We start from the raw sequence: 13,877 nt of genomic DNA, 5'->3' as shown, positions 1-13,877 counted from the left end.
TCCCTTCCAATCCAAACCATTCTATGAATCTGTCACAGGGGAAAAGATGAGGCATGCTCTGCCTTCAACAAATGCCCACATAACTCTACAGTGAGGGGAAAATCCAGCCTGACCTTAGAGTGTGTGCCTTACAAGTCCCCACAGAGCAATGCTTAAACCCCATATACCAATGGTAACAGAATCACAGAACAGTAGGGGTTGGAAAGGAACCTCTGGAGACTGAATCCAATACCTCTGCCCAGGCATGGTCACCTAGAGAAGGTCACCCAGGAACACATCCAGGTGGGTTTGAAATGTCTCCAGAGATGGAGACTCCACCACCTCTCTCAGCAGCCTGTTCTGTCAGCCTTTAATTAGAGACAGACTGATTCTAATACATTCCCACCCCTGCTTAGTTTTATAAACAGAGGAACCTACAACTACATGTTATCCGTTACTCTTCTGGTGCACCTGGGAGCTTCTGCTCAAACACCAAGCACTCCCAGACACCCCAAGGCAGCTGGCTACTTCTACTCAAACTCCAATTAACTCTTCCCTGTTACAACAGCCCAGAACTGGACCCAGTACTCCAGATGCGACCTCACCAGGTCAGAGTAGAGGGGTAAGAGAATCTCCCTCAACCTGCTGGCCACCCTCCTTTTGATGCATCCCAGGATGCCATTGGCCTTCTGGGTCACAAGGACCCACTGCTGTCCAGCAGGACGCCCAATGATGTGACGTCAGTCACCGCTTTGAGGTCACTCCTCATGAGAAAGTGCTAAATTAGCATTCAAGCTTTCAGGAAATGATGGGAGAACTGACTTCAGCAGGTTCTGTGGGGGCTAAGAAGAAGAAAAAAAAAGGTGTCTTAGAAGAAGCAGCAGCAGCAGCAATGAATGTTAGGAGGCAAGGTCTGTAGTAGTGCTGGTGAGTAGACATCAATCCCTGCAGCGTGAACACACCAGCTATAAATACCCACCAGCCACCCACGCGTAACGAAGGATGGGGAAGCAGCTCATCAGCATTTAGCAACACCCTGCAGAACCTTAAGGCACTCAGAGAAGCAGCCACTGAGTAGGAGAAAGTAAAGGAGTCATTCTGGGAAGAAGGGAAAAAAAGAAAACAACAAAAAGCCCTAAGTTAGAGTTTGGAGAGGAGACTCAGCTAAAAAGCCACTTTCATCACTCCAGGCAATTTTTACACACAATGGTTAAAATAAAAAAGGCAAAGCAGTACTTCCAGTTCTAGCCTCACACTTTGAGCCAGAAATGACTTCAAGGTGCCACCTAAGGATCCTTCAGCCACATGCTCTGTACATTAAGTGCTCCTCAGCAGCCTCATCTCTGAGCGCCAAGCCAATGCCACAGCTCCCCCAGGGCACAGAGAAAAGGGCAGTTCTGAGAAGTGTGGCATGGCAAAGAGGAAAAGAAATCCCAGGATCCCAGAATGGTGGGCTTGGAAGAGACCTCTGGAGATCATCCAGTCCAAACCACAGGAGCTTGCCCAGGATCACAATGGCCAGATGGGGGTGGAATATCTCCAGAGAAGGAGACTCCACAACCTCTCTGGCAGCCTGCTCTGGGGCTCCAGCACCCTCCTCCTGTTCAGATGGAACCTTCTGGGTTCCAGCTTGTGCCCATTGCCCCTTGTCCTGTCACTGGGCACCACTGACAGGAGTCTGACCCCAGCAGATGTGTTTGGTCCAGTTCCAACACGTTGCCAATGCAAAGGGACAGTGATTTCAGTGGGAAGATACCATGTCCTCAGGCAGCCACTGCTCTAGCAGAGTGAGCACCACCCAGAGCAAATATCCTCTGCTGGAATCCAGCAGTAGTTGTGAGCAAGAAGCCCTAACAAATGTTTTCACTTTGAAGCATCAAGCAGCACTAAATGGCAGAACCTCACTAAGAAAATGATCTGCTGGCAAAGCAGTGTGAGTGCCATCATGCAGGGAGTACTAACAAGTGCCCCTAGAGCCCTTGATTTTTCATTTAGAACCCAAGTGCATCCTGTATTTTCATCAAAAAGAGGCAAAGGGGCAGAAGATCTTTCACAGCTGCTGAGCACATGAGCATGGGCATGGTTCAAGGCAGATGAGTCAGAGAGGAGACATGAGAAGACTTCTTTTTTTTCCCACCAGGTACCACAGTGAGTGTGGGCACAGCTTCTGCCAGGAAGCCTGTTTGCTCCTGCTGTCAGACCCCATTCAGACTTGATGATCTTGAAGGTCTTTTCCAACGTACATGATTCTAAATATATTGCACTAAGTTCCAGGTCTTCAAAACCTGACAGTGAGGAGGCACCATCTTCTACTGATTGAGATGACAATGGCTGTACAGCAGAGTCACAGACTGCATCACTTTGGAAGGGGCCTCAAAGATCATCTTGTCCAACCCCCAGGGACACCTCCAACTAGAGCAGGCTGCCCAGGGACACATCAAGTCTGATCTTGCATGTCAGATCATCCTGGTTTTAACATGAGTATAATTATAGTGTGGTTTTTAATGTTACAACTAAGACAAAGTTTGGTCCTCCCAGGCAGCACTGCTGTGATACAAGCACTGCATCATCCAAGCAGTGATTTTATGGGTCTTTTTACTTTTCCCATCTTGGAGTCATTTCAAAGACTCTTGCAAGGCCAGGTCCTGTCCAGGTAAGCATGGGTGCAGCTGGAGCTGGGTCTGCAAGAGAGGGGTGGTGTTTGCCAGGCAGTGTTTGGAGCCTCACTAGGTTGTTCCTCAAGGCATGAGGAGCTGAGCTGTCTCTGAAATGTCCTTTCCCAGCAATGCAGGAAGGAAGCAGCTGCAGTGCTTTGGCCTCCCATTGAACCCACAGGCCTCTGACAGCCTCACACTGCTGCAGATGAGTGTGATTTTTGTCCTGCAAAGCTGAGGGAGACAATATCCTAAAGCAGTGTTGAGATGCCTAGTGAGGAGAGAACTAATTAATGAAAGCTCTGCCTAAGCTGTCAGTAAATTCTAATAATCTAAGCAAATCCAAATAGATTTCCAGCCAAAGAGCATTTCACCAGCAGATGAGAATTACACAGCCCACTGCCCGGGATTTGGGTCTCATTTTACTGTCCAATGAACTGCAGCCAAGTCCCACAGTTCAGCAAAGTCACACTAAGTCACCACCATCAGATGTGGTCTGCACACTCTAAAGCCTTCCATGAAAGCTGGGATCTTCTCAGACATCAAACACTGATTTACCTACAGTCTAACCTCGTGAGAAGCAGCTTATCCCACAGTTACAGATCTCTGGATTATCTGGGGCTGTGGTTCCTCCACCCTTCCTCCATTCAGCTCTACCAACCCATGTCATTTCTGGAGGCTGTTCTCAGGAGATACCATGTGTGCTGCACCACCAGATAGGTTTTGCAGGAGAGGCTTGTAATAGGACTATGATATAAATACAGTAATCTCCCTGCAAGAAGATTATATACATGTGAGTCTGTTACAAAATAACTGTAATCTTTTCCTGAGCCAAAATTTATTTAAAGAAGACAACAAATTCACACATAATTCAAAGCAGGGACTCACGTTTGCAGAAGCAAAGCAGTAGATTTAGACTGGAGGTTAGGAAGAAATTCTGGACAGTGAGAATGGTGAGACACTGGGACAGGTTGCCCAGGGAGGTTGTGGATGCCCCCCCTCTTTGGAGGTGTCCAAGGCCAGGTTGGATGAGGCCTTGAGCAACCTGGTCAGGTGGAAGGTGTGCCTGCCCATGGCAGTAGGCTTGGAACTAGATGATTTTTAAGGTTCCTTCCAACCCAACCCATTCTGTGATTTTATAAAGCACATGTGCCCAAGTGACAGGGGCTCAGTTCCCACATTGCATACGAGAAGCTGGTTACATCCAGCATGGGATTGACCCTGTTGATGCATGCTCAGCTAACACTTTTCTAAGCGCTATTCCCAGGTCATCTATTCTCAGCAACAATAACAAAGTGGCAATTTTCATTCTGAAGCTTCATCTGGACTTCCTTAGGTGAGGTTTTCCATGACTCTTGACCACTACAAAGCCCACCTGAGTCAGCTATGCAATGCTCACCTCTCTTCCTTTGCACTGCACCCTGGCTGCAGGGAGCTAATGAAAACAAATCAGAGTCACAGCACGGAAGGGATTGGAAGGGACCTCCTAATTAACAGCCCAAGTACAGCTTTTCCCTGGCCCTACGTGAAAAACATGGCACAAAATGATGAAACTGGAAAGAGAAATGGAGCGAGCGACAAAAGGCTTGGGAAAGGAGCTTCTTCAACTTAGGGTGTCCTCACAGGTCCAAACTTTTTATTTTTAACTCGGTTTCACCTCATTCACATCTTCTGCATCTTATTCTGCACGCCATCAAAAGCCAAAGTTTTGCTTTACTTCGGATTTTAGGCAAATCAACGGGAGGCAGACGCCAGGGAGCTTCCAAGCCCCAGCTCTCACAGGGTGGTTAACACAGCAGGGCAAAAACGCCAGCTGGCCCCTAGCAGGAGGCTGCGGGATAAGCAGAACGCTCGCAGCCCTGAGGGGGTGCGGGCACCGCAAGCGCTCCCCGGGCACCGCAAGGGCACCGCAAGCGCTCCCCACCGCCCTGCCACGTAGCACCCGCTGAGCTCCCGCCCCTCCCCCGGGCAAAGCGGCCGCGCGCATGCGCGGCAGCGTGCCGCACCTGGGGCAGGCGAGGGGCGGGGCTAAGGGGACGCATGCCCAATAGCAGCGTTCCGCGCGCAGGCGCGGCCCTGCCGTGCCGGATGTGCCCTGGCCGGGCCCCGGAAGCGCTCGGGCCGCTGGTGACACGTCGCAGGGGCCGCGGCGGCGGGTGCGGGGCCGCGCCCGGGCGGTGAAGGTGGGTTTCCGCCGTTGCTGCGGGGCTGCTTGGTCTTTCCCCTACCCTGAGCCTTTCCTATGGGGAGAAGAGGGACTCGGTGGCCCAGCGGTTGGGATGGCAGCTGAGACTGCGGTTGGCCTGAGCCGTGAAGGGGGGTCGGTCCGAGCTGGAGGGCTGGGCCCGAGATGGAGGGAGCTGGCCGGAGCTTGGGGGTGTCGGCCGGAGCGAGGACTCAGGGCTGAGCGGCGGGAAAGAGAGCGCCCGGTCTTACCTCTCATTTCAGGAGCTCCCGGAACAGCTGCGCTGTAAGGAGTGCCTTTGGTGCCTTTAGGAACTCCCGGAGCGGCCCCGGTGCTTTCGGGAGCTTTTGGAACGGGCTTGGTGCCTTTAGTAGTTCCCGGAGTGGACCCAGGGGAGGGCTCACCGGGAAGGACTTGCATGAAAATAGGCGGACAGAGCTCCTCAGTCGCTCAAACGCTTGGGTTGTGGAGCCCCGAGCAAACCTGCCTGTTCTCTTACAGATAACTGGCGATGTCTGGGTTTGAGAGCTTCAACACAGAGTTCTTCCAGACCAGTTACAGCATTGATGACCAGAACCAGTCCTATGATTACAGCGGAAGGCCCTACAACAAGTAATTTGTGCATGCCCTTCGAACTTCCCTGCCTTGTGTATAGCCCTTCAGTCACTCTTCTGTAGGCACCAGGCCTGGGTTAAGATACTGCTGGGATAGTCTGCTTGCTCAGAACAGGATTGGTGTTTCAGCCAGCTGCTCCTGCCTGTAAATGAATTCTTGCTGCTCTGTTTTATGAAGAGCATAACTTCTAGTTAGTAAAAGGAAATATAGAACAGTTGAATATCTGCTTAATATCTGAATATCTTTGAGGCAAAGATCAGAATATAGAATGGTGGACTCTTTTAGACACTTCCAGGGATGGGCATTCAACCATGCCCTTGGGCAGCCTGTTCCAGCCTTGGGAACCCTTTCAGTGAAGAAATTTCTTCTAGTCTGCAGCCTAAACCTCCCCTGGTGCAACTTAGGCCATTTCGTCTCCTAGCATCTGATATTAGAGAGAAGAGACTTGAGACCACCCCCACCTCACTGCAGCCTCCTTTCAGGGACTTGTAGAGAGCAATGAGGTCTCTTTTTGGCCTCCTCTTCTCCAGACTAAACAACCCCAGTTCCCTTAGGTGCTCCTCACCAGCCCTGTTCTCCAGACCCTTCACCAGCTTTGTTGTCCTTCGCTGGACCCACTCCAGCACCTCAAGGTCTGTCTTGGAGTGAGTGCCCCAGGATTGAAAACCTATAGAAAGGTTAGATGAGTCTTCTTAATTCCATGACCAATGTTCACATCTTTGGGAAAAGCAATGTGGTTGTTCTGTGAGCCCATGTCCAGCTGATACTCAAGGACTGAAAAATAGTTGTGGGCTCCTGTATGAGATACTGCAGTGTCTCTGGTGATCCAAAAGCTTTAGCAGGGAAGTACAGGGGACATGTCTAGGTCAGGGCAGCTCCAGGGAACCCTGTGTGAAGATGGAGCTCAGGCTGAGGGTTGTGGTGACCTGTGACCTGTGTAATCCCTGTGATAGGTGGAGCAGGTTGGTGCCTGTTTATGTCCTGATAAAGATTACTGTGCTGCCAGGAGGCTGAACTGTGCTAATAGAGGGAAAGAAAGGAGGAGGAGTTCTGGGGTTTGCTTCTCTCTGTTTCTACGTCCATAGTGAAATATTTTGGGGATGGTCACTGAAGTCTCTGTAGTCAGATTTGGAAATGGTTAGTGGTAAGAGTGAGGTAGGAGATGGTTTGGGGACAGAGAATGGCTTTGATTGGGCTTTAGGGGTAACAATGTCTGGGTTTGTACATGTGAAATGTGCCACAGAAGGAATTCAAAAGCCAGTAGTAACTGATTTGTTAGTAAATCATTGAGAACACGTGGAATAGAAACAATCACCCTTTCCTTTTGTTCTGCTGTCAAAAAGTGTTTCCTGTCCCCATCATAAGTCCTCCTTATGTGACATGATGTTGCCCAGGTGGATAGGGAAAAGGGGAAAACAGCTTTATTTTTATTGTTCACTAAGTTGGCTGCTCAGATACGGAGGGGGCCGAAGTGCCAGTGAGAATGAACAACACCTTGCTCTAACACTGAGCTTGCAAATAAACACTCTCATTAGCTAATTAATGCTGCCCTCAAATGAGCTGTCAGTAGTGATTAGTGGGTGCCCTGGTTTTGCTGGGATAGAGTCAGAGGGTCTGTTTTCTGTGCAGGAGAACACTTGCACTTTTGAGCAAGGTGCAGCACCCAGTGTGGTGAGAGCACAGCTGATGAGACGCTGGTCTTGTCGGTGGCCTGTGGGTCTCCAGCGTGGTCAAAAGTCTTCAGCAGCTTCAACTCATCCAGGTGCTAAAGCAGAAGCAGCAAAGCTTCTACCCAGCAGAAGGATTCCATAGCATAAACATCACACTCAGTATGAATTGGGAAGTTTACTGAGAAGAGCCTCTTCTGATGGCCGCCATCCACGGAGGGTCACACACGTCCTGCTCCCAAGGCCAGCTCTCCTGTCTGCTGTGACCATGGTGTTCTCCCTGGAGCTGTGATGCCCACAGTGCTGACATCCCCCTGATGGGACTTGCCACCACTACGTGGGCTGAGTCTAACCTTGTGTATTTCCTGCTAGTGTTAATGTTTGAGTTTTCAGTTGTTGTATTAAATCTCTTTCTGTTCCAGCCCATGAGCCTCCTTTCCTGAGTTGAGGAGGGAGGTCATTAGGTGGTAGAACACCTGACTGAACAAAGGCATTGAATAAGTTCAAGGTGCAGGATTTTCCTACCCTTCTACAACAGGTCTACAACCTGTGGTAGTATTTCAGTCCATGGATAATGCTCATTCCTCCAGGCCTTTGGCTTCAAGAAGCACCGTAAATGTGCATGGCAAGAATGGTCTTGTTTAGCTGCACAGAGGGGTGGTTAGAGAGGTTTGAATTGATGTCTGAGGCTGTGTGCCTAGAAAAGGATGTTTTAGGAGAAAGGAGGATTGTTTGCTGTGACTTCATCACTGATGATCATCTTTGCTGCTGCAGGGAGGTGTTGTAGAGAGCCTGTGCCTGTCCATAACGTGCTGTCACTCTCTGCAGGCACTATGGAGGCTACGAGTACTCGCAGCAGAGCGGATTTGTCCCTCCGGAGATGGTGCCGCAGCAGCAGCCTTACACTGGCCACATCTTCCAGCCAGCACAGTCCTATGCTCCCACCTCAGCACAGGCTTTCTATGGAACCAACTTTGAGGATGAGCCTCCTCTACTAGAAGGTAAAACTGCTTTGTGCTCCAGGTCCACAACTCCTGCCAGTGTGGGGATAAGCTGAGCAGCAGAGTGTGTGTGTATGTGTGTGTGTTCCCTGCTTCTGCAGGCACAGAGTTGGTTTTGAATTCTTGCTAATTGCTTTGGAATTTAATTCTGTATGAAATCTGTGGTCTGGCAGAACCTTCTGCAGGTTAAATTTCATGGATTCACAGAGTGGTTGTGTTGGAAGGGACCTTAAAGATCATCTAGTTCCAACCCCCTGCCATGGGCAGGGACACCTTCCACTGCATCAGGTTACTCAAGGTCTCATCCAACCTGGCCTTGAATACCTCCAGGGAGGAGCATCCACATCATGACCTCCCTGGGCAACCTGTTGCAGTGTCTTACCTCCCAGATCACCAACACCATCCATGCCCCCCACAGCCCCAGCTTCAGGGTGTGGTTTAGTGGCCATGGTAGTTGGGTTGCAGTTGGGCTTGATCTTGGAGGTCTTTTCTAACCTTACTGATTCCATGATTCTAAAGAATTTCTACCTAATCTCCAGTCTAAATCTTCCCTCTTAACAGCTCAAAGGTGTTGTCCCTCATCCTATCACTACAAGCTTTATCACTTCATACCAGCTGTTCTGTGAAAGACACCATCAGATAAAGGCACAGCCTGACTCTGCAGCAATTAGGACAAAACACAATAGGAAATAATCATAGAATGCACAGTGGCAGGTGTTGGAAGGGACCTCTGGAGGTCAAGTCCAGCCCCTCTGCCAAGCCAGATTCACCTTGAGAAGGTCACACAGGGGCATGTCAAGGTATGCTTAGAATCTCTCCAGAGAAGGAGTCTCCACCACCCCTCTGGGCAGCCTGCTCCAGGGCTCCACCAGCCTTAAATTAAAGTTCTTCATGTTTAGCTGGAGCCTCTTCTGTTCAATTTTGTACCTGTTACCCCTTGTCACACTTCTGCTTGCCCACTTACTGTAAAATAGAGCAGTGCAGTTAGCTTCAGTCAGCTGTGGGGTTAGAACTGAAATCTTTCATTGCTGAGGAGGACTGCTCAGCGCTGCAGAAACTCCTCCGTGGAATGCAGCCTGTGCACACTGCCAGAACAGATCTGTGGTTAGTGTCTGGATGGATGGCTTCAGCTCCCACTTTATATCCACCCTCATTCAGTACCAACAGTAGTTTATGCAAGAGGGTAATTAAGGACAGAGAAACTACTTGGAACTAGAAATCCTTCAGCTAGCAGTGACTGGAGACTTGGGGAACCTGTGCTGTGCTTCTGTTCTGTCACACACAGCTGCTTCTGGTCATATAGAGGGTTAAAGAAAGGTTTGGTCAGAGCACTGCTAACATCCTTTAGAAACCACCTGGTCACTTCCAAGCATTTGAGGCCCTGCAGCAGTGGAGGCAGCATGCAGCAGGTTGAGGCAAGAAGGAATAGCTCAAATATCTGATCCCATAGGATGGTGGCTGGGGGAGATTTAGAAGAGTAGAGGCAGGGCTATAAACAGAGTGAAGCAGACAGGGGTGACAGGAGGGGGAGAGGACTGAAATAAATGCACTAATTCTTTTGTGACTTGTAGAATTGGGCATCAACTTCGACCACATCTGGCAGAAGACACTAACAGTGCTGCACCCATTAAAAGTAGCAGATGGCAGCATCATGAATGAGACTGACTTGGCTGGACCAATGGTTTTCTGCCTGGCTTTTGGAGCCACGTTATTGCTGGTAAGATCTTGACTGCAAAATACCTCTCTTTGTGCATTCATACCCTTGGAAACACTGGGGGGGGAAGCCAAGCTACCTTTGGATTTGTTGGAAGTGACTTCTTGGCATGGAAGTCAAAAGCACCAGCACATCCTGACCAAGGGGTTGTAGCTGCATGGAAGAGGAGCTACAGCTTCACACCCCGCTGGTTGGAAGCAATGAGTTTGCTGTCACATGGCTTCAGTGGAGTTTTCTACTTGAATTTGCTTGGTATAGATTTCAGTGTAGTTCAGATTTGTACTCACACTTTGCTTTGGAGGAGTAGGGCTTGCTTTTGTCACAGGAATGGGGGTGAGTCAGATTTTTACCTCTGGGGGGGTGGTTTAATGGAGATGTTTTACTTTCATAACCATACCTTGGCTCTTTGCAGAGTCTCTTACCTCCTGTCTTAGAGAAATCAGAACAACATTAAATATCTGAATATTCTTTTCTTGAGTACTTATTTCTTCATTTAGGGGGGTAATTTTTGAACACAGTTGATCTTATTTCCCTGTTTTCATTGCATTTCTTTCCTCCATACTCTCTATTCATTGTTCTTTACTCAAGAGGCAAGGAAACTCCAAATCCATGTAGAAAAAGTGATTTCACAAGTGCTGACACATGAACAGTCAGCCTATGAAACACTTCCCAGCTAAACCTGCTTTCAAGTTGCCAATATTGCTTCACAGGCCAGCAGCTGGGTGATTGATTAGTGGAGCTTAATTGGAATCATTAAGGCCCCATCTTATTTCATAAGTGTCACTTCTGCAATGACAGAGCAGCAGCAAACAGGCTTCTTTGTCACTGAGATCTTTTTTTCACTCACTTTTATTCTCTCAGTGCCTCCAGGCACTGCATTTTCTGCCTGAGTGCTGGGACAGGTAGAAGACAGAGTTTGGTTATCAAGGGCACTTGAACCTACTTTCATCAGTAGCCTTTATTTATGGAAACTAGGCCAGAAGAATCGGTGAGGGTGTCTGTAACAGATCATAGAATAATTTAGGCTGGAAAAGACCTTTAAGTTCATCCATTCCAGCCACTGACCCAACACTACCAAATCTGCTGCTAAACCATGTCCCTCTGCACCAAATCTATGCCACTTTCAAACCTTTCAAGGGATGGGGACTCCACCACTGCCTTGGGTAGCCTGGGCCAGGCCTTGATAACCCTTTTTGGGGAGGAAATTGTTCCTTGTATCTAACCTAAACCTTCCCTGGTGCAACTTGAGGCCATTTCCTTTCATCTTACCTCTTGTTCCTTGGGAGAGGAAACTAACCCCCAACCTGGCTCCTGCCTCCATTCAGGGAGTTGTAGGGAGCCAGAAAGTCTCCCTTCAGCCTCCTTTTCTCCAAGTTGAACAAGCCCATTAGTCTCCAGACTAATCAACTGCTCATCTCCACACCCTTCACCAGCTCTTCTCTGGTGTTGCCCTTCTCTGCTCATGCTCCAGCCCCTCAGTGTCATTCTTGGAGACTGAACCCACCACTCAAGGTGTGGCCTGATGGGTACTGAGTCCAGGGGCACAATCAGTTCTCTACTCCTGCTGGCCATGCTATTTCTGATCCAGGCCAGGATGCTGGTGACCTTCTTGACCACCTGGGCATACACTGGCTCATCTTCAGCTGTTGTTGACCAGCATTCCCAGGTCCTATTCTGCCAAGCATTTTCCAGCCACTCTGTCCCAATTCTCAAGCATTGATGGGGTTGTTGTGACCCAAGTGCAGGACCCAGCACTTAGCTTTGTTGAACCTGAAACAATTGCCTTGATCCAGCCTGGCCAGGTCCCTCTGAGCTCCTTGACCCTCCAGCAGATCAACATCCCTCCTAGCTTAGATATCTTGGAAAGCTCTTTTCCTAACAAATTATCTCTTTGCTCTGTTTTTTTATTCTCTCCAGTTCTGGGTCTTTGTGCAACACGTCTTTACAGTTGATCAGTTGATCAAGAGAAGTTGGTTGGTTGAACTCTGAAGAATTCAGAGGCTATTGCAGCTGAGGGCAAAGAATAACAACTCAAAGTCTGTCCAGCAGGACCCTGAATTCAATACCATGCAAATTCAAGCACAGAGAGGCTCTTGGATGTCCTGGGAATCCAGTGGTGGGGAAATCCTGTTGAATTGGGTGGTAGGAAGTAGTGGTGAAGGACAAGGTGGGGGTATGAGGATGCTCAGCAAGCACTTTTCCTGTTGTTAGTGGGAGCCATTCCTTGTTCTGGTGGTTAACCTGTGCTGCTCTGCTTCCCTTTCAGGCTGGCAAAATCCAGTTTGGTTATGTGTATGGAATAAGTGCAATCGGCTGCTTGGGGATGTTTTGTCTTCTGAACTTAATGAGCATGACAGGAGTCTCCTTTGGCTGTGTGGCCAGTGTGCTGGGATACTGCCTGCTTCCCATGATCCTGCTCTCCACTTTTGCTATTGTGTTTTCCTTGCAGTAAGTATGTCAACTTGATGGCTCAATAAGAGAGTCCTCTTCCCTGAGATGGTGAAGGAAGTAACCCAAAGAGTGTTCCCATTCTGTGATGAAGCTGCATGTGACAGGACAAGGGGTGATGGCTTAAACTAACAGAGGGAGATTCAGCCTAGGTACAAGGAAGATGTTTTTCACACTGAGAGTGGTGAGAGCCTGGGTTCAGTTTTGGGCCCTTTGCTTCAAGAAGGACATTGAGGGGCTGGAGCAGGTGCAGAGAAGGGCAACAGAACTGGTGAAGGGGTCTGGAGAATAGGGCTGGTGAGGAACACCTGAGGGAACTGGGGTTGGTTTAGTTTGGAGAAAAGGAGGCTGAGGGGAGACCTTACTGCTCTCTACAACTCTGTGAAAGGGAGGCTAGGGCCAGGTGGATGTTGGTCTCTTCTGTCTAGTAACAAGCAGTGGGACAAGAGGAAATGGCCTCAAGTTGCACCAGGGGAGGTTTAGGTTGGACAGTAGAAGAAACTTCTTCACTGTAAGGGTTCTCAAACTGGAACAGGCTGCCCAGGTAGGTGGTTGAATCCCCATTGCTGGAGGTGTTGCAAAGAGGCAGAAATGTGGTGCCAAGGGACATGGTTTAGCACCAGCCTTGGTGGAGCACAGTTGGATGTGATGACCTTAAAGGTCTTCCTCAACCGGAGCAATTGTCTGTGTTTCATTCGATGCTCCAATCAGTCCCAGCTGTTGGGAGCAGCCCGGTTGTGACTCCCGCAGGACGGACCCAATCTCACGTGCATTCTTTCCCTGTCTGTGCAGGGGGATGGTGGGGATCATTCTGACAGCTGGAATCATCAGCTGGTGCAGCTTCTCTGCTTCCAAAATCTTCATCTCGGCCTTGGCGATGGAGGGGCAGCAGCTGCTGGTGGCGTACCCCTGCGCTCTGCTCTACGGGGTCTTCGCCCTCATCTCCATCTTTTGAACGGACTCTCCGCACTGCTGGACTCCAGTGGGCCAACAGCAAAACCCATCCCCTTGGAACCTCGAGCTGGACCAGAAGCAGCTGTGAACAACTGTGTGGTGTTGCCGTCTCCAACCTCAGACCTGTTCAGAATCGGCTGGAACGAGGGAAACAAAACGTCTGCCGTTCACTTTTCTAGGACTTTGAATACTCTTTCCAATGACCTGGGCTGTCAGCTTTAATAAGTGTCCATGCTCACCAACTTCATGTCATTCCTTGCCCATTCTTCTATCTCTAGAAGACTTTTGGTTCTTTGAGGGTTGTGGGGGCTTTGTTTGGGTTGGGTTATTATTTTTTAGGGGAGGGAGAAGGGATTGCAGTTATCAGTTGATGAGATTTTCACCCCCAGCAACTAACAGAAGGGTTGCAGTTATCAGTTGATGAGATTTTCACCCCCAACAATTAACAGAAAGGTTGCAGTTATCAGTTGGTGAGATTTTTACCCCCAACAATTAACAGAAGGGTTGCAGTTATCAGTTGATGAGATTTTCACCCCCAATAGTTAACAAAAGGGTTGCAGTTACCAATTGATGAGATTTTTACCCCCAACAGTTACCAGAAGGGTTGCAGTTACCACTTGGTAGTTGTTGTTTGTTTATCCCCAACAGTTGAGCTGCAGG

The 13,877-nt window shown here is 49.2% G+C and overlaps 1 protein-coding gene across 1 annotated transcript; it reads left to right on the top strand.

The window, feature by feature from the left end:
• Positions 1–4,705: 4,705 nt before the first annotated feature.
• On the top strand, positions 4,706–13,526 carry YIPF5 (Yip1 domain family member 5). The gene is made up of 6 exons (XM_054168369.1): positions 4,706–4,816; positions 5,320–5,430; positions 7,929–8,101; positions 9,673–9,818; positions 12,082–12,263; positions 13,056–13,526. Exons 2-6 carry the CDS (start codon positions 5,330–5,332, stop codon positions 13,216–13,218), a joined length of 765 nt encoding a protein of 254 aa, XP_054024344.1. The 5' UTR covers positions 4,706–4,816; positions 5,320–5,329; the 3' UTR covers positions 13,219–13,526.
• The last annotated feature ends 351 nt before the right edge of the window (positions 13,527–13,877 follow it).

The sequence above is a fragment of the Dryobates pubescens genome, chromosome 16 (assembly GCF_014839835.1).
Source record: "Dryobates pubescens isolate bDryPub1 chromosome 16, bDryPub1.pri, whole genome shotgun sequence".
In the NCBI taxonomy this organism is placed as follows: domain Eukaryota; kingdom Metazoa; phylum Chordata; class Aves; order Piciformes; family Picidae; genus Dryobates; species Dryobates pubescens.
Note: the sequence above shows the minus strand (reverse complement) of the source record. Positions and strands in the feature narration are given on the sequence as shown.